The sequence below is a fragment of the Mastigoproctus giganteus genome, chromosome 9, assembly GCF_048544385.1.
Source record: "Mastigoproctus giganteus isolate SK-2022 chromosome 9, ASM4854438v1, whole genome shotgun sequence".
Classification (NCBI taxonomy): Eukaryota; Metazoa; Arthropoda; class Arachnida; order Uropygi; family Thelyphonidae; genus Mastigoproctus; species Mastigoproctus giganteus.
Window position 1 is genome coordinate 194,687,015 of NC_143583.1, and position 20,253 is coordinate 194,707,267.

General features: G+C 38.5%; 1 protein-coding gene across 7 annotated transcripts in view; it reads left to right on the plus strand.

Annotated features, from left to right (window-relative positions):
• LOC150080996 (transcription factor AP-2-epsilon-like) overlaps positions 1–20,253 on the plus strand; it is a 392,409-nt gene that overhangs the window by 362,034 nt on the left and 10,122 nt on the right. For all 7 annotated transcript variants that reach the window (XM_090382049.1, XM_090382043.1, XM_090382044.1 and 4 more), the window contains one exon: positions 8,258–8,376. In XM_090382049.1, coding sequence (XP_090238175.1) covers positions 8,258–8,376 — 119 coding nt within the window. The remainder of the gene's footprint in view (positions 1–8,257; positions 8,377–20,253) is intronic.

The following is a 20,253-nucleotide window of genomic DNA, read 5'->3' on the forward strand; positions in this document are numbered from 1 at the left end:
AACTTATAAAAACATATTTAAGAACGTCAATGACTAAAGAAAGATTTAATGATCTAGGACTAGCTATAGAAAAGGAATTGTGTGAAAGTTTAGAATTATCAGATGTTATTGATGAATTGGCAAATAAGAAAGCAAGAAGAGTGCAGTTCTCACTTTATAGGTACATTTTGTTACTTCTGTTTTATATATCTTGTACATTTTTGATTTGTATAAAATTAAAATAAATATATCAAAAATTTTTATGAATTTTTTTACCCTCGTCAACTATAGGCCTGACGTAGCCCAGTGGTCAAGGAGCGAGAGTGCATAGCACGCGTTCCTTGAGTGGACCGGGGTTCAAGCCCGTGACTACTAAATACGATAAATATTTGTATTGACGATTTATTGTAAACTCTACTGACTTGGTTGTCGTGCCGGAGTATAAACAGAAAATTTATTTATTTATTTATTATATGGAACTGTCATAAAAACATACTAGTAGGCTCCCATGGGTTGGGTTAGGTTATGAATCTACTCGCGATCCGCATTGATAGGGATGGCCAAATATCTCAGCACGCAGGCGGCTAACAGCCCAAAACCGGCCCTGGGATAGCTTGTACATACAGAAAGTTCCCAAGACAAAGAGGATAGACCTTAGCGAATAAAGATGAAGAAAGAGAAATTGACGGTGACTGGTCAGGAAAGGATGGAGAGGAAAAAACAAAAAGGAGAAACGCGGAGAGAAAGGGGTGTGGAGAGAGAATTTTTGGGAGTGTGGTTGGGAGAAAGTCCGAGTCCAGTTCGGGAAGGTGTGGAAGGAAGGAGAAGAGAAAAAGTTATGAAAAAGTAGGGTAGTTTTTGGTAAAGGAGTGTGGGAAGTGAAATGTATTTAGTGGGTAACTGCGGAAAGTCTGCGAGGGAAAAAGAATGCATGAAGAAATAGAGATTAAGCAACGAGGAGCTTCAAAGAACTTTCATATGCAAAGAAAAGTAAAAGAGGAAGGAGAAAGTCAAGCCAGTGCTACGCGGAAGCCCATAAGGAAGACGGCAGATTAAAGGAATTCAGGAGGAAAGAACCCTATCGAGGAAAGAGAAACGAGTAGAAAAAGTAAAAGTAAGTTCACTGAAATTTGTTCGCTAGTCTTAAAAGTAATATGCAGTAGTGATAGGTAGATTTGTGTAAGGTAGTATAGATAGGGAACAGTCGTAGTGAGAAGGAATGAGTGTGTTACCTTTCTGTGACAAAGAAATAGGTGCAGAGCCATAAGTTTGAAGGTACTTATGGAGGTACACCTAAAGAAGTGTTTTAGTGAAAAAATCACTGTTAGCAATCTGTACGAATCTGTGGACAAAAGGTCATATATCGAAGTTAATGTGCAAAGATACACTGTGAGTGATCACTGAATTATGACCACCCCTATGAAAACTGAATGCGACCCGTTCACCACGTGAGGTACGAGAGTGCGCAGTTAGTCGACCTACGTAGCATAGACAAGGTGTCAGTGTTCAGTAGGTAGTAAAATTCCGAGTGTGATGGGTAAAAGGAAGGATTTATCGGACTTTGATAAAGGACAGATTGTGGGTGCTTGAGGAGCTGGTGCTTCGATTTCCTAAACGGCTGAACTGGTGGGGTGTTCAAGAGCTGCCGTTGTTAAAGTGTACCAGGACTGGCGTCAGAATGGTCAAACAACGACCCAACGTCAAAACTGAAAAGGTCAGCGAAAGGTTAATGTTAGAAGTGAGCGTCGGACCCGACGACTCGTACAGGCGAACAGGCGCAGCACTGTTGAAGAGTTAATAAGAGTTGACTATTCAGTAAACTCTTCATTCTTCAACTGGTCATGCGACGCATGACCATATGTCGCACGCCGTCGATTATTACGGTGGCAACGCGCACGCTCGGACGTAGGCTATACCAGCAGATGACCCGTACGGCATCCTCTCCTAACCAAGGTTCATCGGCGTAAAAGACTCGCCTGGCGCAAAGAGCATGCAAGTTGGACGTTAGAAGACTGGAAGAAGGCGTGCTGGTCGAATGAGTCACGTTATTTACTCCACACCGTGGATGGTCGTGTATGGATTTGGCGTCAACACCATGAGGCTCTTCATCCATCATGCAAGGTATCAAAAGTGCAGGCTGGTGAAGGCGGTTGTATGGTGTGGGGCATGTTTCACTGGCAGGAACGTGGATCCCTGGTGCATGTGGAACAACGTATCAGTGGTCTCCGCTATCGTCAACTGCTTGCTGACTGTGTACACCCTGCTGTGTTACACTTTTTCCCGAATGGCGATGGTGTCTTCCAAGATGACAATGCGCCGAACCATCGGGCACTTGTTGTGCAGGAATGGTTTGAGGAACACGGTTCTGACTTCCAGCATATCGATTGGCGTTCGAACCCCCCCCCCCTCGATATCAATCCTATAGAGCACTTGTGGGACACTATGGAAAGGCATATCGGGCGTCTGGTACACCAATCACCTGCATTGTGCTGACCGCATTACACACAGCTTGGTTGGCCATACCTACCGAACTCTTCCGACATCTTGTTGAATCAATGCCACGTCGGATAGCTGCTGTACTGAGGGCAAAAGGAGGACCTACCAAGTATTAGGTAGGCGGTCATAATTCAGTGATCACTCAGTGTATATGGAGCAAGAGCGGTTATAATGTAATTTTGTGTGTACATATAGTATTATATTTAGAATATGTAACATTTGTATAAAAAAAGGAATTATATGAAAGAGTTAATTTTATAGATTAGGAGGAAGAAGCAGGTTATTATATGTTTATGGTTAATTAAGCGAGCGATTGTTCAATTTTCCCAAGTTTGGGAAACTGTAAGCCCCTGGCTTTTTGGCCGTGAAGGGTAATAAAAGATTATCTCTCTCTCTCTCTCTCTCTCTCTCTCTCGATTGTAATATTCATGAGATGTATGTTGTGTAATAAAACTTATTTTTATAATATAAAAAAAATGTCTGATCATTAAGTAAAATACATAAAGCACTGTAGAAACTACTTTAGTATCTTGGAAAGAAAGGGATAAAATAAGAATCCTCATTACATGGAACCTTCTGATTAAGGATACACTGCAGTCAGGCAGCTTGTGGACTTTGGATGGGAGTGAAGATCCCAGTTCTGGAATTTAAACTTACAGCAACAGCCTATTGAGGTTCCAAGGTAAGGTGGGAGTATTAGGTAGAAATATATATATACAAAGAAGTAAATAAATAATTAAATTAAGAAAGACCCAGTTCCCATGGAAACAAGTAACCATCCCGATCACCGCGTCAACCACTGGCATGGTACCATGCCAAAGAGTCTCCATAAGAACCTATCAGCAATAGGACTTCCAGGGACCATTTATATGGAATTACAGTAAGCTACCATCCTGGACGCCTGTAGATAGTCAGAATTTCTCGACCAAAAGTATAATAATAACCGAACACAACCAACTACTTCATGCACTTGGTACCGGTACCAGTCACGGAGTGGGAGAAATCCCATAAGGAAAAAAGTCATAATAATAAATAAATAAATTTTTTATTTATTATTATGGTTTTAATTAAGGTTTTAATGATTCGGCGCAACTGGCAATACTTCGTTTGAGAATCCCATTATTAGGGTATGTACACGAAGAAAAGAGTAACCAGCACATATTGTTGACCCTGGAATTTGAGTTAACCTGTTTACTGACTGCGGACATATAGAATGAAGGTTGACCAGCGTCTCATATGTTACTCGCCAGGCCTTACTTGCCAACTTTGAAAATCGATTAACAAAACATTGACATAGTCGTAAACAGCAAAATCTACCAAAGAAAAGAGTTGCATGAACCGAAAATATTTCGTTTCTGTTCATCTGCCATATTTCTCATTCATTGGTCCAATGAGGCTGTTTACCCCAAAGGTCCTGGGACAAACATCGTCACCGTAGAGGCTTTCCTTTCCAGGTAAGGGGGGGGGGGGGTACAGATATTTTTTTAAAATGTTCGAGCCAGGAGAAAGCTGACTCTCTCGATGTCCCTGAATATGGTTAAACTAGATTACATTCTTTGAATTGTGCACAGTTGTGTATATCTGGGCTGTAAAAACAGCCCATCTGTCAGTGTTTGTCAGATGGGGATAGTCATCGAGTTTCTGATGAACTGAAAACTTGGCTCACCTGCTAGTACGTAAACACTCAATTAGTTTCTAACGATGCATTTTAGATATTATGAATATATTTTTGTAGTCGAGTAAAACTAAATGAAATAATTAAAATATTTCATTCCAGCCATCTTCCGATTACAAAAAACATTATTGCTGATAAGGATTTGATGGTTTTCATTGGTGTGTGACATTTTTTCCCTGGTGCCTACCGCTCCCATAGACTTTGCCCGTCAAAATATACGGAGGAACTCGACTACCTCCCTTATTGTCACTCCCCAGTGTAGAGGCACTTATGATCATCAGGCAATCGTGAAGGCGCTGATGTCACTTGCCTTTAGAATTGTATACTTTTTACGAATATATCGAAGTATTAAACATCTTAAAATCACCCATATGAGCTCGTACTATCACAAGGTCGTTTTGTTTTCCGACTATGGAGCACGTCAGAAATAAGAAATACCGGAACGTGGGATCAGGGCCATGCAAATGGCGGGGGGAGGACATTGGATGTGCCGCACCAGGGCCTCCGATCTATGAGGCCCTGGATTGATGGCACCCCCAATCGAGGGAGCCATCAAAGTCTCAACATAAATAAACGAGGCCTCTCAACCTCTTTTGCATCCCCCAAGTACCTTTGCACTGCACTGCGTTGGATGTTCTAATAAACTAATAAATAAATTTTCTGTTTATACTCCGGGACGACCAAACGGTCAGAGGAGTTTATAAGATACACAGAATACAAGAAACAGCACCGTATTCAGCAGTCACGGGCTTGAACCCCGGTCACTCAAGGCACGTGTACTTATGCAACCGCGCGCCTGACCACTAGGCTACGACGGCCTTTTATAGGATGTATGTGGATGTGATCAGTTATTCATGCTGCTATTACTTGAAAAGTGTACAATGTTATATATTCATTATTAATAGTAATTTTTAAAATGTTTTGAAATAATAGGAACATCGAAAATATCAGCAAACATTTTAACCCAGTTTAAAATCACTATTTCTTAGGTAGCTTCATGATCAGTGTAAGCATTATTTTATCAGAAAAGTCACGGTTGTTTCAGAAGGTATTTTAAAGGTTCCTTTAAAGATTTGTCTCAAAAGACCCAGAGCCGTAACTGGGTATTCCTGCGTCCTGTGTAAAATAAAAATTTTGCGCCCCTAATCCTCCATAAATAAACATTACAAACAAATAATGAAATATTGCACAATGTGTATCGTGCTCACCCAGATTTTGATTTTTTTTTTCCAAAGTTAAAAGTAAAATAAATATATTATTTTTAAATCCTGTTTTTCCTAACCTGTTTCGATGCGATTGGGACAAGTTCCCCCCCCCCCATGCCCTACCCCTCGTTACAGCTCTTAAAAGATAATCCGAAAGAGCAAAATAGAAAGAGAATAACAGCTCTTGAAGTAGCAAAAGTTTCTCTCTGCGGAAGCACACAGGGTGGGACCCAAATGACAGGTGGAAACAAACGCCCAATTTCGAGAAGGGAATCAACCAAATGAGCACCTGAGATAATCTCAAGGTCAAGGTTGGGGTTATTACGAGAGTAATCACTCTTCAGCGCTAAGATGCACTGGCGCCTCGTTACTCCATGCACCAGAAGCTTAATTCGTCGTAGACAGAAATCACTAAAAGACAAAAAAAAAGTATAATTAATGGAATCATATCTACAAAGTTCTGTTATCCCTTTTTTTTCTAAAAACGTTTGCAAATATTAGAATAGCCAGTCTACTAGACTTCATCGTTTGAACTTGGCCTGCCATCTACCGTCAATTATGGTACCAACCAAAAAGTGCATTATTATACTGGGTGCTTAATTAAAAGAGACCGGCGTCTATAACATTTATTTTTGGACTATTTGTTTAGGGTGTTTATCGTCTCTTTTTTTTTGGGGGGGGGGCTTATTTGGGCTGAAATTCTTGAATTTGATGCTAAGTATGACGGTTAGATTTTACAATTTCTAAATTTAAAATTTTTTTTGTCTAATCAACCGCCTTTTTTTTTTTTTTTTTTTTTTTTTTTTTTTTTTTTTTTCAGTGGGGAAGTTGACTTCTCTGTCCTCGGCATAGTCTAAAATTGTCATAAGTGTACTTCTGAAAATTACGTCAACCGATTTTATTTGAAGGGAGGGAAAAAAATGCCAAGGGTATAGCCGTTCTGTAAAACCACAGGAACATACTGAATACTGTATAACACATACAACCGCTGTGTTATTATTTTGCTTTTTCTTCAAGTAAAAGTGTTCGTTTCAGAAGTGCGCTGATATTTTAAACAACACAGAGGACAGAAAAAAAAAAGTTGATTAATAAAAATTTTAATTTATAAATCTTGAAACATAAAGGTAAATATTTAGCCCAGTTTCAATATCAGATTCAAAAATTTCAGCCCAAATATGACAAAAAAAGTTCGGACGACAAATAGCCTTAACATAAAGGACATAGACTCGGTAATGTTAATTGAAATACCCTGTATAGTGTGAAACATCTAAAAAAAAAAATTCAGTGTAAGGGATGCGGTAGAATAAAGAGCTCCACCCCATGAAGTCAGAGTTGGCGGGAAGAAGAGACTTGTACTCCAAAGATTGCACGTGCTTTAAGTCACACAAATAATCTGAGTGGTCTGATATCTACTCCCCCCCCCCTCGAACACACGGAAACTGTCACCGTGTGACGTTGAGACTGCAGTAAGCATACTGACAGGTTTCTGGAGAAGGGGAAGGAAGGATCATCATTCCCCTAGTTCCGGAGTTTGTCCGCGCCCACGTCTACCTCACTAGCTTTTTGTTCTTGACAAATCTACCGCATGTCATCACACCTTCTCTATAAGGTCTCATTGACAAGTAATGCGCTATTAATACCTGCCTCCAATAGCTGCCATTACGTATAATACAGCCATGTTCAAAGTTCACATCCTTGGCAGGCGATAATTGTGTGACGAAGGCCAGCGCTCAGTGATACGGAAGAGGGATACCAAAGTAGAGGATAGACTACTCATAACTTCATCCGGGTTTTCAGATGTGTAATTAAGTTGCCAATTCGGCGAGTTTCAAGTGGTAAAAAAAGCTGTAGGAGTAGAAAACAAAATGAAGACCTGTTTACGCGCAGTCTATTAAGTTATGGGTTTGCACGACCGCATAAATCACAATACTACAAGGAATTATAGTATTGAATCGTAAAAACAGACCGACTGAGCGCACTTATGTATTAAAAACTGATGTTTAAAAATATTCAGTGCTACCCACGTCTTGGAAAAAATATACATTAAAACAGAGCAAGTCCAAGTAATCTCTATGAAATTAGCTCATGACATCACAGCTTGATGCATACGTGAACATTCATATGGCCCTTACAGATTCCTAATGAGAATTGAACAATCAATCAAGGCAAAAAAAAGTAGTAGTTCATTTTTTAAAACTGTTACGTTAAAACTCTATGGTGAGTTGGACTGCAGAAAGCAGCAAGAAAGGAAGTTTGTAGATGGTTGGTCACGATTTATTTAACATAAAATATGGACAGGAAGTTGAAAAGCAAGATTTTTTTTCAAAGTTTTATATAATTCACTAGCATTTACACCACTTATATTTTTCATGACGACATCTATAGATGACAATACGCATTTCTCAAACGTTAATGCAGAGAAACGATCATAACTTTTTGCTGCTTCAATACTAAATATAAGCATGACTAGTGTCGCCATCTCTGTGTTCATAAAGTTACTATATAGCGCACAATCCCATAAAAGGACGAGGGGGGGGTGTTACAAATTTCTAAGAACAAAGCTGGTTTTCTCTTTTTCTACTCTTCACATTATGGTAACATGAATGACAAATCATGAGGACCCACTTAGAGATATATCTCCATGATAAAAAAAGGTAAGTCGTAAAAGTATCCCGTAATGCTACAAATCACGTTTTTACCAAGGTTTCTTATCCTACCAACGCATGTTGCATTGTTGAAATTATTCGCCGCACGGTAGGGGGCGTTTCAGAAGTGAACCGTCCATCAATTGTTGCCGGTGTAAAGCCATTAGGTTTTGATGTATAAGTTGAACGCAGTGTTGTTACCACCTACTCACGCTAATGTATTGTCCACGTACTGACCCTTTGCTTTTTACTCCCAGGGCCAAGTCCAAGAATGGCGGGAGGTCGCTACGTGAGAAGTTGGAGAAGATCGGTCTCAACCTTCCCGCTGGAAGGCGGAAAGCTGCAAACGTCACGTTGCTGACGTCACTAGTTGAAGGTAAGTACTGCCTACTATGACCAATTTTATTACACGAGTTGCATGATGGCTGAAATCCATTGTTACGTCATAGACGATCGCTTAGTTAAAAACAATAAACTCTGTTCGCGTGGCTCTCGAGAGAAGCATGAAGGAATGAAATGAACAGCCGTTCCCATGATAACCGCTTCAGCTGGAGTCAACGACCTTTGTCATTGACGAAATGCTGGGGAAGTCCACTTTCTTTTCTTTACTTTAATAAATATCTTGGAAAATGCTTTAAAAGCATGGCATTTGCTGTACTTTTTTCGTCATCTTTTTTAGTGATTCATAGCAAAAGTTCGGTTGTATTTTAATTCGGCCATAATGGCTTCACCATCCATTATGGTAATACTTGATAACGTCATGGTACTGAGTTGCATTGTCCACTAACGGAAACTGAATTGCATTTCCCTCAACACACAATACTGACATGTAACCAAAGAAAGAGATGAGCTTCAGATAATAGTAATACAGTATATAGCAAATGGCTGTAAGGCGAACACTAAAGTGAAATGGAGCACTGCATTAATAACTTCTTTAGCAATTGTTTTCTGCAATATTTTCATAAATCACATGGAAAGAACTATCTTTTTTATCTGTTTATTTTTTCTTCTATAACTGCAGTTTTCTGTCCTCAAATGGATAAACTAACTACAGAATACGCGCAATTAACAGACATGATATTTGATGCCTCATGGCCTTCGCTGTCGTGGCTCTTATTATAAAAAACTGAACTCAGTCTCTCAGCTGACACTTTGTTTCACTTGTAATATAATAAATTATGTGTATTTCAACAATAGTGGAAAATAATTGCAACAAAAGACTGCTGCAGCCATCGCAACAACAAGGCCAAGAGTTTTACGCATCAAGATAAAAAGGACAATCAATGATTTAGTCGTTTGCCCCGCCCTCCTCCCTGAAATGCCGTCTTGGATTAGAATACTGTGATGGCTGAACTGGGCCACGAGGAAGCCCTTCACAATCTCCAAGGCGGTACTGTTCTCAAATTTGAACATCCCACCGTGGAAACATCTCATCGTTAAATGGAATGTTATAATCCTTGGTCAGCTGTTTTTGCACACACTTTGGATGCCCCCGACATTGACAACATCTTATGCAACAGGAAGAGAAGAAGAAAAAGAGACCAAAATTACAACTTTACTATCTACAGAAACGCACTTTAAAGCCTAACATGCATTTCATACATGTTCCCTTCGAATATCATCAATTTTTGCAACATTCTTGAAATAAACCTAAGTAAAATATGTTTTGAAAAGATATACAGAAAACAAATCCTGGCTGAAACCTTCTCCGTGGTTCAATTCTGACGCAGAACGAGCGATTCCATGGTTCATTAGCTCTACAAACCAGAAACCCCACGTCGTCGACTGACAGGCCAATTGGGAATGCTGTTTTCTTCCTGGGATGTGCAAATGGTCATTTTTGATGAGAGGCGCCTCCGTGAGCAGGAGCAGCAGTGCGTAGCACACGCTTCTTGATCAGACCGGGGTTCGAGCTCGTGACCACCAAATACGGAGGATGCGGAAAGCTCAGGGAATGACCACCGCATATCCCCGGAGCAATATGGCCTTAGTTGCTAATGCTCCTAAAAACCAAATAATGACAACAACTTTTTTATGATAGAGTTCAAAATGGACTTCAGACTTTTTTCTACTAATTGTATTGATCAATTTCTGTTCATTTTTATGGAATTAATTTATCTAATTTACTCTTGTCGTTATACATTTACTTTAATTTGTTTATTCCCACAAATCTCCTATTTTATTATTATTATACACTAATAATTTATCTCTTGAGTCTTGTAATCATTATTGTAATTACCGAATTGTTACTAATGTAAACCCCACAACACATTGCTGTCCAGGGGTGAGATTATGATCTCCAACTGAATAAATAAATAAATCGCAATGCTGTACGTATAAATTATATGTGCCAAGCATATGATATGCAAAGAAAATTAACTTGTTACAAGACTTTGAATTGGCATACAAGGGCTATCAGCGAAATCCATATTCACCCATAAAAAATAACTAGAAAAACATTCTTACTTCTTTTCCCTTCAACAAACAGATCACAGCCAACACTGAGTACTTAAACTATTAGAAATCCTGTCTCCCATTTTCACTGACATGGTACAAAGGTACTCTCAAATCAAGAAAATTCAACTTTAGGAACCAAAACTTGTCTTCAGACTCACTAGATTTTATTGAAAACAAATGTCCTATCAATTCATATGAAACCAGCTCATTTCAATACATTAGACAAGAAATCATATAAGAAAATAAAAAGAAAGTTGTTCATTACTTAAAACAACATCAAACCAAAATGAAATTAATAAAAAAAAAAAAAAAAAAACTCATATAAGAAACAACTGAAATCCTACCTTCAAACCTTGCAGGGGAAGAGACATACCAATCAATAAAACCTACCTAATTAGGTATAATGGATGTACAAAAGTAGCAAAAAATCTAATTGTTTATGTAGTAATCCCAGGAGAGTAGTTAACAAACTCGGAATGCATTTGAGCTCCTGACAGTTCTCCTAAAGTTACTGTGAGGATAACAGGGACGTGGTATCATCCTAAAGCTGGTGATGAGGAATTTAACTTTGGTAATTATAATGTGTTCAGGAGAGAGAGAGGAGCATAAGGGAGGGAGTACACGCCTTTGAATTGACCACGGGTCAAGCCCAAGTAACATCTCGCTACTGGAACGTTCGTTTTCCTTTTTAATGAAAATTTTTCTGGAACATTTTCATTACAAAAAAAAAAAAAAAAAATGCCAAACACGAAAGGTATTAGAACCTATACTATTCAGTCTATGCATGTATTGAAGGTTCAGAAGGTACTTGTTCATATTAGAATTGAACTTCTGTAGATTGTAATTTTCGGAAAATACGTGCGAAGGAAAATTGTTTCAGACAGCAGAATTAGAGGGCGATAAATTAGGAAGAGGAAAAATTACTTCTGTGCATTTGAAGTTTGGTAATGCATGGACGTTGACTGATTGAGGCGCGTGTTCGAACTGGTTTGGAACAGAGTGGGGGAATTACAGATGCCGATTCAGAAGGAACAGTGTTCATAGAAATATCTACAGAAAAGACAGCGGAGACAGAAGCGGTAAGAGATTTTTCATTAATTATCTTGACTTCTCTTTTGAATAGTCTAGAAGCTTACAGATGGTTTGGGGGCACCACTTGAGGGAAAAATATTCCATGACAGGATGGATTTGAGATTTGTGCAGATGCTGAGGGAGAAAACGTAAACCCAGTTTTTTATTTTATGCAGAGAAAGCAATATTTGCAATTTGCTTAGGCCAAGAGAAAAGAGATTAGAAATCAGGATAATCTCTAATAGAGATACATGACCTTGTCAAAGATGAGCAGTAGACTCCTCTTTGCGAGAAACAAGAGACTGAGTTTTAGAATGATTGAAGTTTACTAAGTTTTCTTTGCCCATTTGGGAAATTATCTGGAGACTGACATTTAAGGATTTGTTGGGTGAAATTCTAGAAGTTGAGGCCAATTTTTGCAGGGCAAGGTTTTTCAAACTGTAGGGTGGAAAGTTTGTGCTATAATCAGCAAAACTATGGATAGGACTTCCAGTCAGCGGAAGAAGAATATACAAGAGGAAAAGAGTGGGAGACAAAAAATAGAAACTTGGAGAATACTAGTATTAGTGGAGAAGTTAGAAGACAGAGAGCAATTTACCTACACACGCAGTGAGCAGTCAAAGAAAACTAGATACTCAACTACAAAAAAAAAAAAAAAAAAAAGTTGGCAATCCATAAGATGGGAGAAGACCTTTATGCGTAATAAGATCAAAAGCCTTAGAAATGTCAAGGGAAACTGCTCGGGCTCCACCAAAATTTTCCATCCAATTTGTAAAGATGAGTAACACATAACTGGTAGATCGATACTGACAAAATATACAAGATGGAGATCAGATGGATAGATTTCGAGATAGTTTGAGTTGCCAGTTGATAGATTTCTTCATTATTTTGAGAAGAATAAAGCGCAATGGGAAGAAGAGTTCTTGTCACCCTATTTAGGAACTGGTTGGATATGAGCAAATTTCCAAGAAGGAAAGACGACATTGGAATTAGAAAGTGTATAAAGGCGACACAGAAGAGAAGCATAAGTTCGGAGAAATGCCATCAGGACCTGGAGCTTTCTTAGCAACAAGATTGTTCAAAATTATTCTAACACCCTTCTGTCATCCTTCAGAAGGTGACTTACCAAAGTCGTCGGCACAAGAGTTAGAAGAAAAGTTGGATGCTAGTAAGTCAGCTTTATCGTTAGCAGCGGTGGCTATATAACGAGGGGCGGCTTGTTGGTAGGCACTGTAGAACTGCAGCACCCCTAGCTTTTTAAATCTAAATATACAGTCAATGGAGTTATATGAAATTTTGTGAAGAGCAACAAAAAGAAATGAATCTTTTTATTAACAGGCCCCTCATATAGTATACTCATCCTCTATTTCCAATAAAAATTTCAATAATAAACGAATTAAAACACGAAATCGTTTAACTTCAAAGTTGTGCGCTAAGCAGTTCCACATTTTGGTCCCAGTGGTTCAATTAATGCTTAGTTGGCAGGTTGCTAATACAGTACGCATTGTTTAGAGGGATTAAAACGAGGCAAAGAAGCTGCGGAACGAGCAGTGCCGATTTGAACAGTGCACCAAACTTGAATGAAAAAGTTATTAATCTATTTTGAATAAATAAAAACCGAAGAATGGATTTTATTTTAAAATAAAATTTCAAGACTACCCAAGTCTGTGGTAATTGTCCAGTTCATGTTTTGTAGTATTTTTAATCTGCTTATTATTATTATTACTATCTATGTCCACATGTCTTATAACCAAGGCAATTTAATGTAAATTTAAGAAGCAGCATCCCCGTACACCAGAGTCACGAGCCGCCACTGTATATAACCATCAGGTTTTAATATAGGTGGGAGTACGGATGGTCAAAAGTTGCAGCCAATAGCTTTGGCCAGATACCAGAATGCTCGACTACTGTTTGGACAAGAACCAAGTTTTCTACTCAGTTTGTTCCAGTTCTAGTTTTGACTGATTAATAATTGCTTTACAGTTGTTGCCAGCTTTGGTGCAGACAGTAAATGAACCCCGCAGATTTGAATGACTTTTCATTACAACAGATAATAGAAGATGCAAACCTAAGAGAATTTATATTTCTTTTAAAAAAATTCGTCTTTATACCCATTTTTAACAGTGACTTCTAAGTATAATTAATTACATATCAAATAGTAAATGTGGCCAACTCCCCGTGGTGTAGACGGACGCTGGCCAGGCTTTCCAGGTGATTGCCTTCCTAGTGACAAAATGGCCAGAACCACCACAGACTGCACAAAAATAACACTATACACATTTCTAGCTCTTTACAAAGTTCTGTATCCATCACAGTGTACCAAGGCAGAGTTCAACTGACGTTCGGATGCCGCCCTACATAGGTATTATACATGTCTCTCCGGAGTAGAGGGAAGATGGAATTCGTTAGTTGGAGGACTGTTTGAGACAATGCCTGCAATCCTGGGTTGAACGTAAGGCATATAAGTTAGTTCACAACTAATCATTTGGCAATGAATATTAACACCCGTGTTTAGCGGTCACGCGGCTTGAACCACGATAAACCCAAAAATGTGCACTATTTGTATTCTTGCGCTGACCGCTGGGCTCCTTTCTTGTATTAGATGAAATAAGAAATGACTATGATCAGCCGAGATATTTTTTATAAAGGAAAAATATATATAAAAAATACAAACACTCTTGATTGAAGATCTTGAATAAGTTCAGGATTTAATCTGGTAAGAAGGAAGCATAAATAGTTATATACAGCACTAAACTGCAGTTTTAACGAGGGGTATGAAGTATTACGATCCCCTTCTTTCGTACGCATTTCACGTAACCCACAATTCTCTTTCTCTCGATCGCTCTCATTCTGAATTTTTGCTCATATATAAGAATTTCAGGTTGTAGTCATGTGGATATTTGGTGTCCGTTACAATGTCGATAGGTTTCGCACCACTGCCATGTTTACATTTAATCCCTAAGTGAAGTTTAGCAGTTCCTTTTTATCTTTATTGCTATTAAGTCTTTCCCACGCTGTTTTAGCCGTTTCTTTCTCTCAATTAGTCCTCCACTGGACTGTGATTCCTTCTCATTGTACGCATGCGCAATTGTATGATTGCGCAAGTTTGTTTCCTGTTATTGTCATTGTTACCTGTCTTTCCCATCTGTAAGGACACCACTAGTCAGACTACGTGCGTGTTCCTAGGAAACATCAGCGTGCAGCTTCACGGAAAGTGCAGACAAATAGAAAGAAGACGAAATTGAGGGTAGGGGAGGGTTATTTCTTGTTCCTTTTTGTTTCCGAAGTGCTTTTTCTTTGTTAATCAAGAATATTTGCGCTGATTTAATACCTGCTGTGTTTTGAGGTGGGAGAGTTCTGTGTGTTGGGCAACTGAGGTTCGACATGAAGGTGGCAGATACCGCGTGAGCATTTAAAATACAGTAAATTGCATCTCAAAGCGATAAAGCTAATTGGGGAGTTGATAAAGGAATTAGGTATGTGTTTTAGAGAGGGCAGAATTACTGCAAGGCGATAAATAAGCAGGTTCCCCGAGTTTAGTGGGGATAATTTAGTAGAAATTCTTTCTTTTAGAGAAAGAAGCTTCCCATGTTTCTTTAACTTTTACCTGAGCCTCCTCTGACGTACTTCTTCGTCGATGCTTCTCACGGATGTTACTCAAAATCGCTTCCGGATCGCTTACTCTTACAGAGTGAGGTCAAAGGAGACAGGCAACTTTTCTTCCTTGCTTCGTTCGGTTCACTGGCAGCCGGAAAAGCAGCAGTTTGACGGATCTGATTCTTGTGCTGCATACCGCAGGGAAATAATGAAGTGGCGGCTCTTGTACAACAAAACCCGACTGATACCACACCACGAAGACTATGCAGAATATTAAACGCAGGTGTTTCCATCATCCTTTCATTTTGCATTGGCGGAACAGCAGCCAAAACAGATGTGCTCCTTCCGTGACATCGCTCATAGTACGCTCCACCAACGATCACGCTCACTAATTAAAACGATGACGGAGCTTTGACTTGCACTTGGATGAGACAAGTTAAAAGATCTGATTAAAAAAAAAAAGTGTTTAAGTTATTCATCTAATTTGAGTTATTTTTATAAGCAATTCAAAACGGGTAATGGAATCTAAACTTGGGATTAATGTTGCTCACTCAACAGCATTGCTAGCCCATTGAATTACCCCAATTTACTGAAATCACAACTTTGAAACTACACATCACTGAAAGTAGTTGTTAATTGTTCGTAAAATACTAATTGTCATGAAATATATTATTATTATTATTATTATTTATTCAAGTAAAGGAAAAGGAGAAGTTACATCTATCCCTACACAGCAAACATTTGCTAGGAGGATAAACATAACAATAACAAATTAACAATATATACATTAATATAAAGGAAACAGCTCAAATTTCTTACAGCAGGCTAATACAATATTCAGGCTAAATTTTCGAAATAAATTCAGCATCCCTCGAAGCACAGTGCGAGAGAGAAGGCAAGTTTTAGACGGCTGTCCAGAACAGGAGAGGAGTGCAGTTTCTCCACAGACACAGAAGCCTATGGAGAGCGAAGGAAACTTGAAACAGCTAAAATTGCAGTATTGCGTAGGTATCCGCAAAGACTTTTGATCTGTATGTCTTGTCGACGCAAATCACCTCAGGGTTAATATTTAGGTCGTTCAGGAGACCAATCGTGTTTACTGGAAACATATGAGTGAGCGAGCTGATTTGGTTGAGGGCAGGTCGGATCCTACATGTTTGATGATTAGTTGCTCTTCTGTTATCTTTGGATAGAATGATAAGCCTATTGATGATGTGAGCATCAAGTCTACCCGAAATAAGCTTGGAGAGGGTCATTATATTGCGAGTAGTGATTATTTGTTTCCAAGGGGTAGCAGTGAGTGTAGTATAGCCCTAGAGATAGTAAAGGGATGTCCTGAAGACCTATTGAGGGATCGCAGCAGCCGATACTCAAGCCCCAAGAACTTCTGCAGGTAGGTTGGAGGAGCGGAGGACCAGATTTCCGATGCGTAGAGAGCCACGGGAACAACACAAGTTTGGATAAATTTAGATATTAGCCTCTTATTGCCGTAACTAATCAGTTCCTGACGAGCAGACCAAAGGGCTGCAAAGAATGTTTCATGCTTCCTTGAAGTGCTCCAGAAAAGACAGATTCGAATCCCAAACCAAACCGAGGTCCCTATGAAAGTTGACTAACACGATTTGATGTCCGTTTATTAGAGACATGCATTGAGATTCTTTTCTTCTTTGTGAACATCATCCGGGCAGATTTTTCGGCATTTAGCTCGAGACCAATGTAATGCAAAAAGATGTTTACTTATTTATTTGGTTTATTGCAGTTCTTTGGACTGAGAGCGCTTGTTCTGGCTGATCAGAATGAATGAAAAGCTTAAAATCATGGCGTACGAGATCATGTTTTGGAAATTCGCCAGCAGAGGTTCTAAAGCAGCTGCAAACAGTGCTGCTGACAAAACGCCGCCCTGTGGTACCTCTCTACAGACAGTAAAGAAACGAGAAAGATCATTGTATTCTACAAGGAGCCGTCTTTCCTGCAAAATTTTATTGAGTACGGTCAGGAGGTTATCATAGATCCTGAAGTAGTTCTTCAGGATGTTAAGTAACGATGTGATGGAAATCCTATCATATGCAGCTTTGACGCAAAGAAAAATATACTTTAACTGAAAAGGATTCTACGTACATGTATGCACACACACACACACAGACAAAGAGAGAGAGAGATCCCCCAATATTTTCCATAACATTTGTCACCACGCAATGTTTTTTTTTTTTTTTTAATTTTGAAGAAACTGTTGATAGATAATGAAATAAATTACGCAGCTTAACCGAACATTTATCGCACAGTACACCCCAGGGTCTCTATAACGCTAGTAGCAGACGGTGGGCAAAAAAGAAAATTCTTACCCCCCAACCAAAAAAAAGTTGATTGCTTGAGGAGTTTGTGAATCGACTCTACTTTGGCCATCACGGTCTTGTAGTTGGCGGCAGGAATTAACAAAAATTTGTACATTATAAAGAACAATAAATTAGAATATTAATAATTGAGGCAATATGTGATCCTCACTACACCAGATCTGAAGCCAAATTTTTATACATAAATTTAGTTGCATATTGAGATAACGTTTGCTACAGTTCAGTGGCATTGAAACTTTCCCTTAAATTCATATTTGGTTGGCATGAGATACCGAGCCTATAAGACAGACATGTAAGTCTCCAATGTTGTTGGCTGATCTGGAAATTCAGATAACGTTGACACTTTACCGGTAGGGTTAAAGTGATGAGGTGTTCAGATGTATCGAGATTGGCTGAATAACCATGTAACATCCAGCTAACAACGATCCTCTGGTTGGAAAAAGTTCACTGATGCGAGAGACCAACGTGGACTGACAAGGCAGTACAGGATAATAGAAACGTTACGGTCGATCTAATAAAAACCCAGTATAACAGTGACAATTAAAGAAGCATTTCAGAGCGCACAGCTCGTACTTTGTCACGAATGGAGTAATGTGGTCGAAGACCAAACCGGTTCCACTCCTGTCAGCAAAAAACAATGTACGATTACAGTGGGCTCAGGAAAATCAACACTGGACAGTGGGGGAATGGAAAAAAGTGGTCCGATTGAACGAATCGCAGCTCCTGTTGTTTTACTCTGATGGGAGTATCAGGATAAGGCGAAACACCACAAATCCGTGGATCCATCTTTACAAATGTTACCAATGCAGGCATGTGGTGGTGTAATGGTGCGTGAAGTGCACATTGGGATCAATGATACTAGTGGAGAAACATTTGGATGTCGCAGGTTATCTGGAAATTATTTCTGATCAGGTGCATCCTTTCAAGATGCAGTGTATCCGCCAGTGAATGGGTTCTTCTAACAGGATAAGATGCCGTGTCACACGGTCAGAATTGTACAGAACTGGTTTCAGGAACATAAAGTGAATTCAGCCTACTGCGGTGGCCAAATCACAGTCCAATTGAAGTATAGAGGAGAGATCTACAATCATCTGGTTTTCAGAACTGTGCAGACTGTAAGAAATTGAATCAATATGGATCAGCATCCCCGTGCCACTTTCAGCACTTCGTAGAGTACATGACAAGTTCAGGGCTAAGGGAGGGATCTACTTGCTATTCCGTAAGTGTACCCAATGAAGTGGCCACTCCATACTGGATCTTCATATCAGTATGCCGACTGGATGTTAGAATTATGATATGAAATTTTTTAATGAAGGGAGAAAATGCCATCAATAAAAGAAATGGGGTTCATTCTACGCAGAGAACGGAAGAGGAGCACATGGGTCGATTAAAATTCCTTGAGAAAAGAATTTTAAATTCCCATAAAATTATTGCAATTATCCAATGAAGAACAGTTTCTTTTCATGGATGGTGGTATGTATGATGATATTTTTTTTTATCATCAAAAACTTTGGAATATTTACAATTCCACGCATTATTTATGGATGGAGTATTTAAAAATATGAACTTCATCACCCAATTCTACATAATACACGAAGACAACAGCAGTACTGAAAAGGAAAACTAAAACTTTAAGCGTTTAATTGAAAGTAATATTGTATAATGGAATCTCAAACTAGTAAATATAGATTTTGAAACTGCTACTATGAATACAATTTAATAAGATACCATGCAATAAATATAAGCTATGTTATTGTGCAAAATAAACGGAATGCAACTTTAATTTTTACCACGCTCTATGGAGAAAAGTTCAAATTTTAGTCTAAACTTTACAAAGATAGATATGGAAGTTAAAATAGAAATCATCGACATTAGAACACGTTGCACCTGAAAACGTGAGTGATGACTTTTATTATTGTTATTATTTTTTAAATACCTGTGGGTGTTTATTACCTGTGGAATAGTGATGGAAACTGTTTTAGGAACATTCTGAATTGTTATCAGAAGCGACGTAGAACAACCAATAACGTTTCAGCACTATTAGATGTTTTTGTCTCTTGGCATTCCAATTTATTGCTAAGCCTGATATTTTCGAGTAATAAATCTTAAAATGAATTGTAATGAAGTGCGCCATATTAGGCCTATAAACTAAAAACATATCCATATGCCTCTGAAGAACTATAGGATTGGGCAGAGCTTCTGTTCCAGGACCCTAGTGGCCTCGTAACGGAAGCTTTGCCTAAGTCCTGAAGTTAAATCAAGAAGTTAGCGAGATAATAGGAATTTCCATAATTTTAATATTATTATAATATATTATTTTAATATATTATACTTATGAAGAAAGACTGAAAGTGATTCGCAAATAACAGCGATTATCAATGACTTCGAAAAAGAAAAGATTAATTTGGACAATTGTTTAAAAAGATTAAGATTAGGATAAGTATAAAATTAGACTAATAAACCCGTAAGTATATTATATATAAAATAAAATAGTTTTTAAAAAAATTCTCATTATTATTTTCAGTATACACCCTAATTCAACTTAATCCTTAAGAAACATTTTCATCGTTCAGAATTTATAGCCATCCTAAACTATTTGTTAAAAGGAGAGCGACCGAATGAATTGGATTTTAATCGATAAATCTAATAGAAAGATAGCTGAAGGTGGAGATACCTAAAGAAAGATAACTTCTTAGCAAGAAACCTGTAGGTTTGCAGCTAGATAAAGATAAATCAGTATACCATCATTCTCAAAGCTGCTGCAACTCTGCTGTATC